The sequence below is a fragment of the Melampsora larici-populina genome (genome assembly GCF_000204055.1).
Source record: "Melampsora larici-populina 98AG31 unplaced genomic scaffold MELLAscaffold_44, whole genome shotgun sequence".
Lineage (NCBI taxonomy): Eukaryota > Fungi > Basidiomycota > Pucciniomycetes > Pucciniales > Melampsoraceae > Melampsora > Melampsora laricis-populina.
The window spans coordinates 317434-335996 of record NW_006768808.1 but is presented as its reverse complement, the minus strand read 5'-3'; the positions used below and the strand labels follow the sequence as shown (position 1 = coordinate 335996).

Sequence of the window (18563 nt, the reverse complement as noted above, 5' to 3'; positions counted from 1 at the left end):
ATTGTTTTTGATAAGGGTCTTGTCTTATCAAACTAGCGCTGAAGCGTTATCCTAAGGACTAGCTTACGTTACTCACGTATTCACCTTGGAAGGGAGTTTAAGTGAGTGCACTTTTACTACCAACCTGGCAGCGGTTCCATTCCGCACCTAAGACAATTATAGCTAACGACTATAATTCTTTTCTTACTCGCAAAGATCTTGAAAAATAATTTCCCTCAAGTATCAATTGACATTGTGTTAAGCTTGATAAAATACATTTTGTGAGTATCATTCAGTCTTGACTTACCTAGATTTCCGCTTACTTAGGATCTCAGGCTGACAATGATTCCGATCGACTTGTTACAAGCTACGCAATGTAGTTATACCCAGTAACACCTTTTTTCGAGAGGCAGTCTACGCCAACGAGATGCAGAGACGGACGTCAGACTGTGGTTATCGTCATACAACAGATTTCAACGTATTTTTGAATGGAATCTGTCATGACGTAAGTAGGACAACACGGCTTTTCAGCCCGCTGAGTATGCCAGAAGATCTAATCCAGTTTGCAATGATGAAGTGCATACGCGGTCTAGTTCATGGAGAGACGGTGAGCTGACTAACGCTACATTGACTTATGTGAAAGTAATTGCGCTACACCACTTCTTTCTGTATAATGACTATCTAAACAGTGAGAAAAGTGTATTTCCTGACTGTTCATAGCTTCATTTCTCAGCATCTGAAACCCCCTCGCATCCACTTACATATTACACAACTTACATACACAGCTATCTTCCAAATTTCAAACTCACCTGTGAGCCCCGACTACAACCCAGCTGACCGGGTCTTGTCCGCCAAAAATCCCTAAGTCCAAGATCATTACTCAACCACCCACCCACTTCTTCGATATTCAAACATCACCACTTCTTCGAAATCCATCATCACCATCAACCATCACCACCAACCTTAGCATGTCAGCCATCATCTCTAACCTCGAGCTCATGGCAGCCCTTGGCGAAGCTCACGGCCTTCAGACCCCGGCACAAACTCAAGACATCGTCACGACTTCTGATATCGCCACGGCCTCCGCAGTTGCTCAAATTGCCAGAAACACCACTACGACATCAGTCGACGCCCAAGATGTCAACCAACCACCTCGCAAACGCAAACAAGACTACAGAAAGAAAAAATCAAAAAAATCAACAAACTCACTTACTTAAGTTGAGCGAGGGCTCGACTCCGACCCCGAGGATGACGAACCTGTGTTTGATCCAGCTACGGTCAAGGACTCCGGCAAGACCGCAGTGGAACTCCGATTTTTAGCCGAGAAGTATGCCTCGACCGGTCTTTCGGATACTGTAGTTGAATCCTTACTGAATTTCCACGAAGAGATGGAGACGCTCATTGCTATCAAAGCACTCGAGCTCGGTATCACTGTATCTGACATCGAACGAGTATTGTAAGTTGTTTCACTATTTATTACACATCAGTTTTGAATTTCAAAATCACTCACAATACTCTATGTAGTGGAAAGTACGTAGGGGTACGTAGACCTTCCGCGTGGAATCGATTTCTCCAAAGTCCACTTGCGAGGGCCACATTCAAAGCTGGTGAGTTGTGAGTGACATGTGGATGAGTCGAAAGTTGCACGCTGACGTTACCTCTTATGTCTATCACCAGCTCGAGGTGTTGGTAACGGGAAAGGGATGAAGGCATTGAGTCAAAAGTGGAAGTCGATGACCCTCGAGGAGAAGAGTGTCTATAAACAGGCTACTCAAGAGGCCGACCCCGCAGTCCTCAACAACTTCAATGATCAACTTCACGATATGGGGGTTGGGAATCAGAGCCGCCAATCCATACTCCAATCTCGTTCGAACACGGTTGCCAATGCTAAGAACACCAAACAGTACAAAGAAAAAGCCAAAAGCTTTGTTGAGGAAACTCTAAGCAATGTAAGTCTGTGTTTTAATTTGTATTGGTTTTGCGTTGACAAAGAGTGTATCTGACTTGATCAAACTATGCAGAGTGTTACTGTGGCCAAAGCCAACCATTTCGAACTCGTAATTATAGCCGTCTCAACTCATATTCACAAGCATAACTTCCAGATTACCCGCTCCACGATCGGCATTCACAAGGCAGTCCAAATGGTATATAGCATGGACGGTGTTCATGACTTTCTGACACGACTACAAGGGTTGTTGGTGGGCCAAACACCCACCGATTTGAAAGCTTCCATAACCGGTATGTGTTACTCTCTCTCTTCTCAAAGTCATCGTATGATTTGTATCTAAATTTGACTTTACCAGAGAGCGCGCGTGCCTTTCAAAGCCGAATTGTCAAGTCACTCTCCAGTCATCTATGTAAGTAGTCAATTCGCTAATTTCAAAACATAAGCAAGAACTAATTATTCCTCTACAGATGAGACTACTAAGCTGCGCCATTGGCCATGGAGCAAGTGCGACGTTACCCTCAATGACGCCGGATATCAATTGAAGTTGCTTCCCGGTGCCCGATCTGTCGAACAAACCTTTAAGGAACCCAGCATCAACCTCAACCGAGCGAAACTTTTGGCTCTAGAAGCCGACCTCAAGGACAACTTAATCCAATTAGTCAGGCTTGATAGGAACCCCCGATTTTTTGAAGAACGTGAAGAACGACGTATGCATTCCAAGACTGATCAATCCAGTCAACGAAACACATCCAACTCGAGCCTGCCTGATCCTGTGCAGAACCTATTTATCGATCCTCGTCTCAATCTTCCAAGTAATACCTCAAACACTCAAGACACGCAAGGTACTACTCAATTTGATCGATCTCGACAGAATCATAACCCTTCCCCCCAATAACCATATCAAATGTAATCCATACTTGTAATTACAAAAGAATACATACGCTGTTTGCGTTTTAAACAGATGTTTGTAACTACAGAAGGATATCAATGATCAAAACCAAACTTATGCTTTTAACTACCAAAGCATATCAAGTGTGAATCCGCCGCAGCCCAAATGAAAATGTCTGATTGAGTATCCTTGTTAGCAAAAGACTTGCGACTTGTAGTCGAGTCAGATGATTGAAATTACTTTGATATGTATGATATGCTATCTTACAAAGCATTATACTTCCACGTTGAAGTATAAATATTGCCTATAGTTGGCAAGTAACCAATCAACTATGCAGCTGCAAGTCACGATCTGGATTTGAAAGCTTAAATAAATGCAATTGATATGTTTGCACTGTTATCGAATAACAATAACAACCACGTCGCGTTGAATTGATGATATCTCTTCGGAATAGGATATCATCAAATGATTCCTTTGCTTCCAATAGACTTGCTTTCCGATGCATCGGAAGATCAAAGGTGACCTTTTTGCCATTTATAAGGCCTCCCTCCTCTTCACCTCCTTCTCACTCGCTCAGTCCACATCACCTCATTTCCATCATTGACTAACTATCAGCACCCTTTCTCAAACATCCACCACCTCGACGTTCTCATACTCATCAGCTTAACTCAATTTATTACTTATCGATTTCATCTTTGATCAAACCTTTCACATTCATCTTTATTCTCGAATTCGTCTTTTATCAAACTCTTCGAAGTCATCTTTGATCAAAGTCTTCGAATTCATCTTTCTTTTTAATCTTTTATCGAAACCATCTTTCATCTTTTATCCAAATCATCTCCATTGACACTATGAACACTCAATCAACCCTCCGACATTCCGCTCGCCCAGACTTCACTCATGTCCCGATTCAATTGACCACTCGCAGAGACTCCGAATTGTACCATGTTCCAATTCCCATCACCGCACATCCATTTCTAGCGCTTGCTCGTGACCAGTGCTTTAACTGTGGCTGGTGGAATCACACGAAGCCGGAGTGCGCTCATCCATCCGAATACTGGTGTAAAGAAGGTCCGGAGCAATGGCGCCGAATGCCGAACGGGAAGTTCTACAGCATGAAAGCGCTTCTTGGACTACCCCCCTACCACAAAAAACCATTGTAAGTGTGGACTTACCTTCTCTTCGAATATCACGCTCTGATTTTGATTGATCCTTGTCTTTTGGAACAGACAACAACAATTAGATTTAGGTGTTCTAGGTCCTGCTATCAATTTGAGGGGTCCAATGTCATTGAACTCGGACGCTTACCGATCAGTGATCAATTCGAGTTCCATGGCTTCTACTCAAAACACTTTCAACTTCGATTTAACTCAGAGTTCTACGCCAAAGACTTCTTCGAATTATCGTCCAATGTCTCAAAATACGATTAACCCGTCATCTCAGCAGACTGTTTCGAATTATCTTCCAGTGTCTCAAAACACTCTCAACCCGTCATCTCAGCTTTCAGATCAGCTATCAGAGCGACATCCTTTCGAAATCCCATCTTCAATGCCTTCTTCAGACTTCATAGCCACACCAACTAGGGCGGTACGAGGTGGCCACTCGCTTGAAACTGATGTAGGTGTGGTGTTACGCTCGGCCAATTATACTGAAGTCATTAATTGGAGTCCAGAGTAAGCTATTTCGTTACTATCAATTTCACCTCCTTATGTAACTAATCGGATTGTCGGATGTAGACAAGACCACATCCCTTGCGAAAGATGCATGGCCTGCTCCTGTAGACAGAGAGAAGAGAGCGAGCCTGAACCATTTCGTCGGGCCCTGTCCATGCCTCTGGCTCCCGAATCAGGATACAACTAGTACATCACCTTACGATTCATAGCAGGTAGTTTTTTATTGATCTAACAAGTTCGGTCTTGGTTTTCGGAAATGGGTTTATGTAGGCTGTAGTGTATATATCTTGAAAGATATTCTAATGTCTATCTATTCTTGTCTTATTATCTTTTTCTTTCAAAGTTATAAATTGTGGCCTGTAAAACATGATAAGGCTTCCTAGTTTTGAATTATGATCGTTATGTTTCTATTTCACACTTGATTTGATAATAGATCACTCGAATGATATACTCCAATTAGATCAAAAGTTATGTTCTTATGGGTATCTTGTAATACATGAAACACGCACACAACACGCGAAAGAAAGCAGAACGTTGTAATATTTTTCTTATTTTCTTATTTTCTTATTTTCTTATATTGGTTGAAGATAAGTTGTAGTGCATGAAACACGCGAATGAAGGCAAATATTTGTGGAGGATTGAATATGTCAAGAATTAAGTTTTGGAATTTGGAATGCAAAAATGAGGTCTATGAAGAGGGTTTTTCGAAAAAGCGCAATAATAGACCCCCCTTAAAATCAGAACGTGTCATTGGGGGGGTGTCTGATTAACATACTTTCGTGATCTTCACCACCTTTGGAGGTGGTTGAGATCAAACGAGGTGTTAAAATAGTCATTTTAACACTTCGAGTGCAAAATTAAGTGTGAAGATATGAGATTTTCGAAAAAATGTAATAATAGACTCCCCTCGAAATCCAAAAGTGTCATTGGGAGAGGCTCTGATATCTATATTTGTAACGTCTTCACGGTTCTTGGGACTGATTTGAAGATGAGGAGGTGTTGAGATAGCCAAAGGGGAACTTCAAAGGCTGGTAAGAAGTTGAAGGCGTGGACTTTTCAAAAATGTATATTAATAAACTACCCTTGAAATTAAAAAGTATCATGGGGTGAGCCCCAAACACCATATTTGCAACGTCCTCAACGAGTTTGGTGAGGTTTTATGCTTAAGCATGGGCATTGTTTGTGTTTTTTTCATTTTAATTGCACAAAAAGAAAGTGAAGATGTGGTATTTTCGAAAAAGTGTGATAATAGACTCCCCTTGAAATTAAAAAGTGTCATTGGGGGGGGCTCCAAACACTACATTTGTAATTCCTTCCATCACTTGGGTGATGTTTTGTGTCCAAAACATGATGTGAAATGATGGGAAAGACAATGTTGCATGCGTCACACACTTCAACTTGGTCAAATCTGACTACATTTTGGACCAACAACACCCCACAACCCATTGAAGACATTACAAATATAGTGTTTAGAGTCTCCCCCAATGACACTTTTGGATTTCAAAGTGACTTCATTAACACACTTTTTCAAAAATACCACATCTTCACTTACTTTTTTAGTATCAAATGCCAAAAATACAAGATCATTGCTCCAGTTCCAGTGGAAAACATTCCTAAACATAGTAAAGACATTACAAATATAGTGTTTAGAGTCCCCCGCAATGACACTTTTGGATTTTAAAGTGAGTTCATTAACACACTTTTTTGAAAATACCACATCTTCCCACTCTTTCAGCTATTCAAAGCTCAAAATTGAATACTTCAACACCTCCTCATATATATTTCCCGCCCAAAAGTAGTGAAGATAACATAAATATGCTAATCAGGCCCCCCCCCCAATGACACTTTCTGATTTTAAGGGGGGTCTATTATTACACCTCCTCGAAAAACCTGTAACTTCACCCTGATTTTTGCACTCAAACATCAAAAACTACCATCTGAACACGTCCTCATATATATTTCCCGCCCAAAAGTAGTGAAGATAACATAAATATGCTAATCAGAGCCCCCCCAATGACACTTTTTGATTTTAATGGGAGTCTATTATCACACTTTTTTGAAAATACCACATCTTCACCCTGATTTTTGCACTCGAACATCAAAAACTCCCATCTGAACATGTCCTCATTTATATATCACTCCCAAACATTGTGAACAACTGAGTTATAGTGGTATTGCTGCGTAAGAAATTTTTCAATTTTGAGGTGAGTCAATTATCACACTTTTCCCAAAAAACCATACCTTCACCCTGAATTTTGCACAGGAAGTGCAAAACCCAGGTTGACAACTCCCTCACATACATACACTGACACAGTGTGTGACTGTGACAATACCTACTAATGTAGATGTAGAAGGTAAAGTTTTCGTGCGCAAACAACTTATCTATATTCAACTTGTGGGCAATGCCACTGTCACACTTTGATCAACTTCTAACAGTCACTCATAAATATATAAGATCTCACTAAAAAATTGAACATATTGAATTACAGAAAATAGTATGAAAGGAAAGCAAAAAAGATATAATGTAATTCGTGTGTCAAACTTAAGACAAAATTTTTAGAAAACAATGAAAATACATATAATACAATACAAATTCTTGCATAAAAACAACTTGAAATTCAGATCCTCATCCTTCAACATCATTCCTCCCATCAACATTCAACATGTTTTGCATCATACCTTCATCAATAATATTTTGCCAATCTTCCTCATTTATATCAGACAGCGCATCTTCCTCACCTGGTTCTTGATTGAACCCGTCATTCACACCTACTCCGTCAAATCTGTCTAGCAAGTTTTCGTCCATGATCTGAGGCATCAGATGCTCATAGTCTCCTGATATTGCTGATCCAAAGCCGTTGAGTTGGAGCTGGGCCATCTTGTAAAGTTGTGACTTCCATATAGTCATCAATTCATCATCGCCTACCTGATGAGGCGTCTTCATTAGAACTTCCATCAATTTCCTATCCCACCTGACTTGTAACGTAAAAACCCGGATGAATTCGGTATGAAGTAACCCTCGTACTAGCACTATCTTCGCGCGCAAGGAAGAGCTTGAAAGAACCGCATTAGTTAGAAATGCTTCGATGAAAATGTGAAAATCGACATCAGGGTGATTGAGAGCGTCGAGAATGGTCCATAGTTGCTGATGTACTTCGGTTGCCCAACGCATAGCTCTCCGAACTTCCCAACCCACCCTCCGAAGCTCCTCTTGTCCTCGCTGCACGCGGGCTAGAGCTCTCATCCCCATTTGAGTCTTGTGATCCACTGCCCACGGTTCGTTCAAATGCGTGAAGACACCGTCATTCCAGAAGGGATCGTCGGACTCGAGTTGTAACAAATCGAGATACTCTATGACTGGCGAACATCGGTGGTCTGGAAAATCGGCCTGAAACTGTTGGGCGACTTTGTTATAAGTTGCTAGGGCTTTTTTCATTGTTTTCGATCTTTTCGAAATTGCAGTCATTATACGTTCTTTCTCGTGTTGCCCTAGGGGAATACCAAGTTTTCATTAACTTGAGTTTATTGAAATAAATTGATATATGCTCACCAAGCTTGGAGCCACCTCCAACCTTGTTCTCGGGATCTAATGGCCTCTGCTCAGCCCGTAATGCCAGAAATCGTGTTCTAACCTCCGTTTTCGCATACCAAACTTTCAGAAATAGATCAATCGCTGTTGCTGATTTCGCAAAGTTGTAAGTTAAAGTACCTATAGTCAAAACCATCAGGGACTTACGTGGTAGCCTAGATAAGCTTTCTGGAAGGCCGACTTTCTTGCGCTGCGCCTCAATATCCTTGGCAATTGTTTGAAAGTCGTCCAGCCGTTTAAAGGTGTGCTCTTCGTTGTCCGTATCATTTGCCCTGCATTGAAATTTCAATATTTTTGAGTGACCTGTTAATATTGTCGAGTGTTGTATTTTGATGAAGAGGGAGATGCTTACCATGTTTCATACATCTTTGCTTCCAGGCAAAGTAGTTTACCTAGTTCGATTTGTTGTCGCACCTTGATGTCTTTGGCGGTAGTGCGGTTAGCTGCTCTTTCTGCTTCCCATTGTGTCTTAAAGTACGCTGAGTTGTAGTTTGTGCCGGGCTGGTAAGGATTAGCCTCTGTGCACAGGGTCATCAATTGCTGTTGAGCTTCTTGGACGGTTGATGTTGATTTTCGAAATCGACGTTGAAGCCAATCCCCAGTACCCGCCAACAGTACCAAGGCCAAAGCTAAGCATCGTAAGTCAATCGCTTGAAGCCGATGCAACCGAGTTGATGTTCGCAACATTGCAATTAGGGGGTCAAGGAATGACCAATCCCGTTCGAGACCTTCGCCGTCAGATAAACCCCAACCGTCTAAGTACCTTGGGTTGTAGAATAGTTGACAAGCCCATGTGTGTACGTAGGCATGGAAGACCGATGTACCTAGCGAGATGCGGTCCCGATGTTCCGGTAGAAGATTATGCTATAGGGAAGTGTAAAATCAAACTCAGCAATCACATTCGAATTTGGAAATTAAGAATAAACTTACTAATTTGATGTGTTTGTCAAGATGACAACCGATGTCATATAAGACACCAAACGTATCATCTGGAAAGTCGTCCAGGATTCGTTTTAAATCACTCAACGGATAGTACATCCTACACATAAAACACTAGAATCAATTGTTGGTGGATAGAAAGGTTCGAAAGGAAGTTTGGACATACTTCTCGCCACTTTGATAGATGTTTGCCATCGCCAGGGGAACATCGTGGCGACATGCCGCCGCGAAGAGCCCGGTATTGTTGCATTTATCCCATGTGGACTTGCCTCTGGTGTCGTCGGCGGCCTTGTGAGCTTCAGAACATGGATACTGAGGGCCAATTGGTTAGTTTGTACGTCCTGTGAGTGAAATCGACGGGTACTTACTTCAGCTCCATCTTTGACTACAGGAACAACAGGGAGGAAAACGTTGTGCTGGGCGATTTGGGACGGCGGGATGAATATAGATGGATATTGAGTCTCCTCCGGATTATCCTTACTGGCAAGGATGTTGTGGCGATGTTGAAAATTGCCGTCCATACAGATGATCACGTCGGGTTCCTTCGTCGAACCCTTCACTTCTTCCTTTGCCGGACCAAAGCACCGAGGGCACCGACGAGCCCAAACGTCCGCTGGCTTCATTTGGAGACCTTCTTGAAGTAGCTGATTTGACAACACTTTCACTCGACTGAAGAGGTGGCTGGCGTTCGAGAAAGGTTGGGTGAGATTGCGACGTGTACCACGGCCTCCTCGTGCCTTCAATGGCTTGGCAGATCTAGTATCGAGGAAGTTCATCAACCCTTCGATAAATCCCGATACTGAGCAGACCGACGTGAGCCAGAGATGGTGATGAAGTTGTAAAAGTCGGATGGAAAAGCCGGTCCGGGGCTGACTGGGTGATGCTGGGAGAAAGCCTTGGAAGACAAGCTGTATCGGTTCGGGTAGGCAGCGGCAGAATTTGACTGATTGAGATTTTCGACCTGCGTTCACGTGTGTAGGGTCAGTATAGGCATTAATGAAGAACTAACTATACATCACCACTTACCGAGAATATCAACTAGATCCATATTGTGATGATGAAATACTTCGCATTGACAATCCTTACTGACGTCGTCAAGGTATGAGAATTGGGTGGTCCAGTTTGTTGTCGTAGCTTGACATTCGAGGTAAGCAGCAGTCAGCTGGTTTTCGATTTCGGCCCACTGCATCCGAAGCTTGTCACGTTGTTGAGCATAATGATATTCTCGTTGTTTGGCCACAAAACGTCGGATTGACCCATCCTCATCGAAATCCTTCATGTTAACCCAGCCACTTCCAACACCATCGTCATCGTTGCCACCTTCCTCTTCATCTTCGGAAGGCTCTTCATCTCCATACGGCATAAATTGATTCAACTGAGCGTCATAGTCGTGAGTACAGGGACCAGCTTCGGGTGAGACTGAGAGGCCGTGTAGTAATTGACGAGCTTGTTGTACGTCCCGCTGGAATTTCGCTTCAGCTTCAGCTTTGGGCTTTGGTGATGCCCGTTTCTTTTTGCCAGGAGGCGAGGCGTTGGGAGAGCGACATACTCGTACACGGCGTACCATTGTGAGTAAATAATGATGTGATGGTTGATGGTGATGATGGATTTCGAAGAAGTGGTGATGTTTGAATATTGAAGAAGTGGGTGGGTGGTTGAGTAATGATCGTGGACTTAGGGATTTTTGGCGGACAAGACCCGGTCAGCTGGGTTGTAGTCGGGGCTCACAGGTGAGTTTGAAATTTGGAAGATAGCTGTGTATGTAAGTGGATGCGAGGGGGTTTCAGATGCTGAGAAATGAAGCTATGAACAGTCAGGAAATACACTTTTCTCACTGTTTAGATAGTCATTATACAGAAAGAAGTGGTGTTGCGCTACGCTTGAGAATCGCCGTTTGATATTTTTCGTCGACAGCTTGAGTCAGTTGGAACGGAGAACATCTCAGGAATATTCGGGATAGCCTCTGCAGCTGTTCAGTGGTAGCAAGATCGGAAAAATGGGAGATATGAATCATGCTAAAACTGTACCAAATCGCACATGGTATCTGACTAGATCTCATAGAGTGAAAGGCCTCATTCCATACGGTGTCCACATCCTCGTGACTTTTAAAATCCAGGATATGAAGAATGACATCGTAAGCCAGCGAGTCTGAGATCATTTCCGTAAACGTACGTAAAGTATCATCCAAGGCCACCTTCAACGGTGGATCTTGGGTACGAAGTAAGGAGCGAGCTGTTGCGGTGGCAAGGACAATGTAAAAATCATTGGAAATAACATATGGGAGCCGCATCCACCTCTGACGGGCAACTTGTATCATTCTTCAAACTTTCAACAGCCATGGGTGAGTCAGCGGGTTCAGAAGATTGTTTTGAGTACTTAGATGATCTCTCATCATCAGACCCACGAGGTGGAAAGATCGAACGAATGAAGAGAACCCCTCATTCAAGATGTATAGGGTAGCTTGTAAATGGCACATCTCACACTCTTGTTTCAAGATGAAATCCTAATCCCTGACCGTAAGTCCAGAGGATGTCTCCTTTTCGAGGAGGGAATTGGTCAAGTTGGCCTGCTGGCCAATTTGACTCATTTGATTGGATTCAACCCCGATTTTTCTAACAGGATTATGTGCAAATAATTGCGTTTTGTATCTTACAAATATAAAACAAGAAAATCAAAGATTGGAAAATAAAAAAGAGAATCACTTGTGGGGTTCATCACCTTCTAATAAGTTCCATAATGCTTGTAACATATTAGAGGCAATCCATGTACTTTTATCTTCATAAACAGGTTCGCGATAAGGCTCTGAATCATTAGAACGTTTGAATTTGTATTCTTTTGACTTACTTTTATCGTCTGTTTTAATCAGGTTATCTTGCGAAATAGGTTCAAGTGAACTTGGTTCAAAGCTCTGCGACTGATGTTTAGGACTTGAAGTTGAAATCCTTCTAGACGAACTCGATTGTTCAATCTCTTCGTCGTTACAAAGTACCTGCGATTCTCCATCGGAGTCTGTCTTGAATAATTTTTGAACTTGCTTCCCCGATTCCAATGAGTTCTCATCCCAAGGACTGTTCACGACTTCTCCAGATCTAGAAGATGAAGAAACAATCTCAAAGTTGAGTATAGAAAGATGTGTAAGCCCATGAATGAATCTTTTAGGATCTTTCAATATATCTAAACTAGAAGCTGAATGATAGCCTTCTTGACTTTGAGTGATGATGGAATTGTGAATTATCGAATAATTTGTTAATGGTCTGGACTGTTAAATTGATAAGAAAATCAAAGACTGTCAGTTTTTCTGCTCCACTTGATTGATGGTTCGATTGATAAGATTACTTACATTTGACTGAGAGGGCAGTAGATCGTGCTCGGAGTCTCCCTGAGTTTGGTCATCAATGCTCTCACCGAGTCTACTTAAAGGTAAGGTGTCTTCCGCCGCTGTTGTCTTACCTCCTTCAGCACTTCGCTCATGGGCCTCTGAGTTCTGTTCCGACTCACGTGGATTATTGTCATCTGAGCTTTCTCGGAAGTGTTGAACGGTACTGTTCTCAGTCTTTTCATGCTTGACCTTTTTGATTATTTCACGTCGGAAAAAACTGAATGGCCTACTGATCAACTTGGTTAATTTTTCATGCGATTTTGAAGGTTTAGAATTGCTTTTTCTATCAGTTGCTCGAACGCTGTCATTGAACACCAAGTCAGACCATCATTTGTGGTTTTATTTCAAGGTAAGCAAGAGTGACTCACTTTGAATAGCTAGAAATGGAAGAAGTTAGGTGATCCATTAGAAAAGCCTCGGATATATAAATCTAAAAATTGATTGCTTGACTGTTTAGGTAAGTGGAAGGACTTGATATTGTTGGTTGATTGTGCGATGTATCAATATGGATGTATGGTTTTGTGAATGAGTATTTCTTCGTAAAGGACAAAGAGAAGGCCATCTTATATTTATAATCAGATTGAGTTGCTTTTTTCTTTTGATTATCTCGAAAGCTTCAACTTCAAGCAAAAAGCTGCATACGATTCTGGGAAGACCCAAAAATGATCCTCCACCATCTCGCCTAGATTGGTATTTTGAGTGCATTTCAAAAGCATTTCTCTCTGAACAAAGCGTCAATGGGCCTATTTACCCAACCAATTCTTACATGCGAGGCTCAACATCGACATGATCAGTCAAGTATTCATTTGTGACCAGCTTTTAAATATCCCTTGCATCTCCTTTGGCCTTTGAGGTGCGTCAAGGCTCTGACATCGTGGCGTATTTTTGACCAATTTCTGACATCAAACGTACAAAAAACAGTTTCTGCCCAAATTTGAAGTTTTGATCATGGAGTCGGACGCAGTGAGGATCTGATGCATCATCTCACATCTTGTTATCAATAATCAAAGAACGCCACCATCAATTCAACAATTCAAGCGCAAAAGTGAAATGACTAGCCAATCAACTCGAGCTCAAACCATCAATCTTGGAGCTGGTCCATGTACTTTACCAACCAACGTACTCGAAACTGCGGCTCGTGGTCTTTTGGATTATAACGCGACTGGGATTGGACTTGTGGAACTTTCACATCGATCGAAAGACTTTCAGGCCCTAAATGCAGAGGCTCAAGACCGCCTTCGTAAGCTCTTGGAGGTACCTGATCGGTTCGAAATTCTCTTCATGCAAGGTGGTGGATTACAACAATTTTCATGCGTGGTACTGAACTTGGTTAATCAATTTCGACTTAAAAATCGCACTGCACCAGAGGAAGTAGTAACTGCAGGCTACGTCATCACAGGTAGCTGGAGTGCAAAAGCTGCTGATGAATCTGTTCGTCTTGGATGTCCGGCTCATACTCTTATCGATTCACGCAAATATAGCTCGGATGGAAAGTCATTCAAATCAATTCCTCAAGCTGATCGATGGACTTTTGATCTCGCGCCCAACTCTGCTCAACGTGTACCAGCTTTCGTCTATTACTGTGATAACGAGACAGTCAATGGAGTGGAATTTGGGAATCCAGGTTTTGATGTATCAGGTCTTCCTCCTTCTTACGACTCTGTACCACTAGTAGCCGACATGTCTTCCAACATACTCTCCCGTCGTATCTCTCCCGCCCTTTGGGATCGACTCGGCTTAGTGTTTGCAGGTGCTCAGAAAAATATGGGTCCAGCTGGATTAACAACTGTCATTGTACGAAAGGACCTGTTGGTGAACTTGGATGATGCTGTCCCATTTGGTGGCTTTCGAGTTCCAGCTATGCTCAGCTACAAAAATTTGGCGGATCATCAATCACTTTACAATACTCCTCCGATGTTCCCGATCTACGTTTGTAATTTGGTTTTTGAAGATCTCATGTCACGTGGCGGTGTGGAGATGATTGAGCGAGTTAACTCTGAGAAAGCCAGTGTAGTCTATAAGATCATAGACGAAAGTCAAGGATTCTATATGAACCCAATTGAGGCGGGCGCACGAAGCCGCATGAATGTCATATTTACTTGTTCAGGTGGCACTTCAGTCGAGGAGCGGTTTATCGCCGCGGCACACAAAGAAGGTATCAAACAGATCAAAGGACATCGGTCAGTCTCTTTACCTCACATACGAATATTTTTTTGATCGCTGAGATAACCATTATCTTGGTTGGGGGAGTCACCTCTAGATCAATTGGAGGAATTCGTACCTCACTTTATAACGCAGTGACGATGGAGCAAGTTGAAGTACTATGTAAATTTATGTTGCACTTTATGAAGACGGAAGGCAAGGAGTAAAAACTTGATTTAATAATTTAAAGCCTATGATTTTATTTCTCATCCCATGGATGTATTTCATTCTTTCCACCTGCCACTCTTTGTACTTGTGCAATTATCACTCATGATGTCCATCAATGTGTATGTTGTTTATTTAAAAGATATGATGAAGTTTGTTGCCTCATTGTAAAAGTGGTTGTTTGGGGATCTACATTCAGGATGCATATATCTGTGAGGATTTTATCTTAAACATAAAATTGAGTCTGTAAACTGTCTCGATTGTCCAACCACTATACATGAAAGGAATTACTGCTCTAATCCAAAATGAGCAAAAATGACGATGTCCGAGGCGTCCTCGTACGACCAACAGCCCTTGATGTTCATTGAGCGAGCCAAGAGTCTTGATGAGTCAATGAACGACCACATTCTACTTTCCCAAAGCATCGGTGTTTGAGTTTTATTTGCGAATCAAGTATAGAAGAGCTTCGGCCAAATTTCCATGCGAAGCTTTCAAGGCCCGTTCGGCTACTTTGGGGGTTACTTCGAGTTGAGAACACTGATAAAGGAAATCAAGTTAGTCAACAAGCTCTCTACCCACTACACAGTCTGAACTGGTAATCAGTGAATCGATCCCTAAAATCAGGATATGAAGCTTGAGAATTATCTCAAGAACCTACAATCAATTGAGTGTCTTCTTTCTTGATTTGTATTGGTTCATTGCTAACGCCATTCGAGCCATTGGGTGCATTCTCAGTCGTTAGCGAATCCATCTTCTCTTCCAGCTCAGCTCCTGGGGTGGTAGTTGTAACTTTCTTGGTACGAAATTCATTCACGACAAGATATTCTCGAACAGCTTCATCGAATCTGGCCACGTCATATCCGACCTTGATATTTCCGAATTGACCATCAGCATCGACGTAATAAGAGATTACCCTATCAATTATCGATCAATCAGGTGCGTTTTGTTTGACAAATCCTCAGTATATGCTTCTTTGAATAAGTCATAAGACTGTGGGTTTGAATTAAGAAATGAAAGGATAAATGATTTACGTTGCACCAGGTACTTGAACTCGACGACTGGTGGAGGCAGACATCCTTTCCTTCTGGATAGACTGTATGCGGCTCGATTGATATTTATGTGGTGTAGTGACGGAAGTGACGGGGCAGCGCGACAATTCATGGTCTTACGGGGGTATTACACTTGGTCAAAGGCACTTAAAGATCTAACTTAACTAAGTCCCTCTCGGACGAACGAGTAGTCGAGAGAGGGACTTATACCTTATACCACATCTTTGGCGGATGAGCCGGAAACATTTGGCTGGGGACTTTTTCAACGCGCCATATCTGTGGATCCTGCAAACAAATGTCCTTGGGACCAAAGAAAAGAGCTATGCGCCTGCTTAATCTACACACATGTGTGTAGCCTACATCTAATTTGATTGAGAACTCACGGAGCAATGCAATTGTGAAGTTTGCAAAAATCACCAAAATCGGACAGAAAGCTGTCCAGCCTGTCAAAAGCTCACACCAAACGCGCTGAAATGTTACACAAAAACAATTTTTCAAGTCGGTTTTTAAGGGCTTCCCTGGCGGCAAAGAAGGGATTTGAAAAGATGTGCGTGTGTAGGATGATCAGGCGCAGAGGACTTTTCTTTGGTACAGAGGATATTTGTTTGTAGGCTATAGAGATATAGAAGATTGAAAAGGTGCCCAGCCAAACTTCTCCGGCTCATACGCCAAAGTTGTGGTATAAGGTATAAGTCCCTCTCTCGACTACTCGTTCGTCCGAGAGGGACTTAGTTAAGTTAGCTTAAAGATAAACCACAGGTTGAGCATAGCAGGGGTTTTGCTGCGGCGCAGCGTAAGTCGGGCTCGATGGATTTAAAAAGCCGCGTTTGAACTGGTGTGTTTCCGAATCACCATACGCAATAATTTCACCCTCTTGGCATCAACCTGCGAAACTTGATTGACGAAAGTCATTTCAAGACGAAAGTCGATAAAGATCTTGATGCCCGAAGGGTTCAAAACTTCATCATGCTTTCTTTGCACACGCTGAGGGAGATCTCATAAGTTGACGTTATAAAAATTTATTGAATTCCGATTAAATCAAATTTGATATCATGATGATCCGTATTTAAACCATCGCTCTGGGGCGCCCTTGTTTCCCGTAGGAAGGAACTTGTTTAATTATTTGGCGAATGCTCGTGGTGATGACCTGATGGATCTAACATCTTTCTTTCTTCTTTCAACTTCTTGTTTTTCGTTTTCGTTTTTTTTGGAATGCATTTCCTGTGGATCTCAACTTGATCACTTCCGTCGCCATCGTTCGTGCCATGTCGATATTCATCGTTTTTCAACTACACCAGACCATCTTCCAAAGATTGTCTTATTTCCTTGAATTTCAACAAATGCTCGATGATGTTAAATTGGTAGTCCGTTCCAGGGATGAAAACAACCCCACGGATTGCAAAGCAGCCTACTCGTAGCGCATGCTTCCTCCGTCTTTCTGACTCGTCTTTTCTCGAAACGTTCATCCCTTGGTGACGTTGCGGGTTGTGGATAAAGTATGAAAGGGCATAGACTTGTCGCAGTTTGATCTTTGCTTCATTGTAATATTGGACTCGATGATCATGTGGGAAGGTTGTTAATGTGGATTGAAAGGCGAGACTGAGAGCATTTTGTTGTCAAATCATTTGAAAGCCAAATACGCAAACTTGGCTATGGATCTGGTACCAAGCAATGAGCCATGATGGTGGTTTTCAAGTCTTTTGGTCCCTGTGTAATCTACATTATTCTGAGCTCATTTTTTAAGCACAGCTGTTCCTTTGAGTCTTCTCAGATGTCAATCTTTGACAAAAAGTGCCTTACCCATCCCCAAACTGATCTCAATTTGTTTGAGAGATTGTGTCATCAAAATGCAAACAGTCTAAAGCTTTGGATCACTAAAAGTCAAGCCTTGCATCTTTTCTCTTCAAAATTGGCAATGTGGGTTCTAGCATTGATGTTTGTTTTCAATTTGACCTGAACACATAGGTCAAAAAATTGTTATGATGTGTTGTTGTATGCATAGGTTGGATGACATCATAGTGATTATGCTAATACATTTATCTCTCTAATTAGCCTTATAACCTAATGTCATAGTTTATATATCTAATGTAGAATTCTTGTTAGATGGATTGGTTTCTTCTTCACCTTTCCTATTCATTCTAACATTATCATTCTAGGTAAGTTGTTTATCATTGCAATCTAACCTACCTTTCCTATTCATTCTAACATTATCATTCTAGTTGAGAATCCATCTTATCAAAAATCAATGTATTTGGTCTCCAAACTTTTGGTTGTTAGAGATCTCTTTGTACAAGCTTTGCTTTGTTTGAAGCCCATCCAGCTGTAAATTATATTTTCTGAAGCAGATCAATAATTTGAGTATTGGTGGTATCAGATTGAGTTTATAAGGGTTACATCTTCTGATAAGGATTTATTTTATTCTTTGGAAGACTCTTCCCACACAAAACCCATATTTCAATCTTTGACCAGGTTTCAACTTGGCTGGACAAGTATTCAGGACTGACACTTGCTGTGATTGAGTCAGAGTCACATTGAGTGAAGATCACCTTTCTAATGACCTGGTGAGGCAATGTCATCAAGATTGAGTGAGGAACACTGTCTCTGTCATATGACTTTCTGATGTTGTTTGGATGGGATGCTGTTAGAGTACATGGGTGATATCAAGGATGTGTCTTGATATGATCTGGGTCCAAAGTATGTCTTTTTGTACATGTAGGTCCACATTCCAGAAGAGCCTTGCTGTCATCAAAA

At 41.9% G+C, this 18563-nt stretch overlaps 6 protein-coding genes across 6 annotated transcripts; 3 read left to right on the top strand and 3 right to left on the bottom strand.

The window, feature by feature from the left end:
• Positions 1-977: 977 nt before the first annotated feature.
• MELLADRAFT_91633 (uncharacterized protein) lies at positions 978-2822 on the top strand (the record flags this gene model as incomplete). The annotated part of the gene is made up of 7 exons (XM_007414616.1): positions 978-1118; positions 1203-1435; positions 1504-1586; positions 1657-1928; positions 2112-2217; positions 2283-2336; positions 2395-2822. The coding sequence occupies 7 exons, from the start codon at positions 978-980 to the stop codon at positions 2820-2822; spliced, it is 1317 nt and encodes a 438-aa protein (XP_007414678.1).
• Positions 2823-3667: 845 nt separating this feature from the next.
• Positions 3668-4493, top strand: MELLADRAFT_66568 (uncharacterized protein; the record flags this gene model as incomplete). The annotated part of the gene is made up of 2 exons (XM_007414617.1): positions 3668-3975; positions 4046-4493. The coding sequence occupies 2 exons, from the start codon at positions 3668-3670 to the stop codon at positions 4491-4493; spliced, it is 756 nt and encodes a 251-aa protein (XP_007414679.1).
• Positions 4494-7115: 2622 nt separating this feature from the next.
• Positions 7116-10584, bottom strand: MELLADRAFT_66567 (uncharacterized protein; the record flags this gene model as incomplete). The annotated part of the gene is made up of 8 exons (XM_007414524.1): positions 7116-7978; positions 8040-8168; positions 8226-8350; positions 8431-8596; positions 9184-9358; positions 9386-9402; positions 9616-9978; positions 10044-10584. 8 exons carry the CDS (start codon positions 10582-10584, stop codon positions 7116-7118), a joined length of 2379 nt encoding a protein of 792 aa, XP_007414586.1.
• A 936-nt stretch (positions 10585-11520) lies between these two features.
• MELLADRAFT_110417 (uncharacterized protein) lies at positions 11521-12802 on the bottom strand (the record flags this gene model as incomplete). Its single annotated transcript, XM_007414523.1, has 5 exons — positions 11521-11665; positions 11720-12276; positions 12358-12501; positions 12586-12697; positions 12765-12802. The coding sequence occupies 5 exons, from the start codon at positions 12800-12802 to the stop codon at positions 11521-11523; spliced, it is 996 nt and encodes a 331-aa protein (XP_007414585.1).
• Positions 12803-13414: 612 nt separating this feature from the next.
• MELLADRAFT_44928 (uncharacterized protein) lies at positions 13415-14991 on the top strand (the record flags this gene model as incomplete). Its single annotated transcript, XM_007414618.1, has 2 exons — positions 13415-14576; positions 14657-14991. 2 exons carry the CDS (start codon positions 13447-13449, stop codon positions 14763-14765), a joined length of 1239 nt encoding a protein of 412 aa, XP_007414680.1.
• Positions 14992-15201: 210 nt separating this feature from the next.
• On the bottom strand, positions 15202-15838 carry MELLADRAFT_110415 (uncharacterized protein; the record flags this gene model as incomplete). Its single annotated transcript, XM_007414522.1, has 3 exons — positions 15202-15300; positions 15422-15677; positions 15795-15838. The coding sequence occupies 3 exons, from the start codon at positions 15836-15838 to the stop codon at positions 15202-15204; spliced, it is 399 nt and encodes a 132-aa protein (XP_007414584.1).
• Between the last annotated feature and the right edge of the window lie 2725 nt (positions 15839-18563).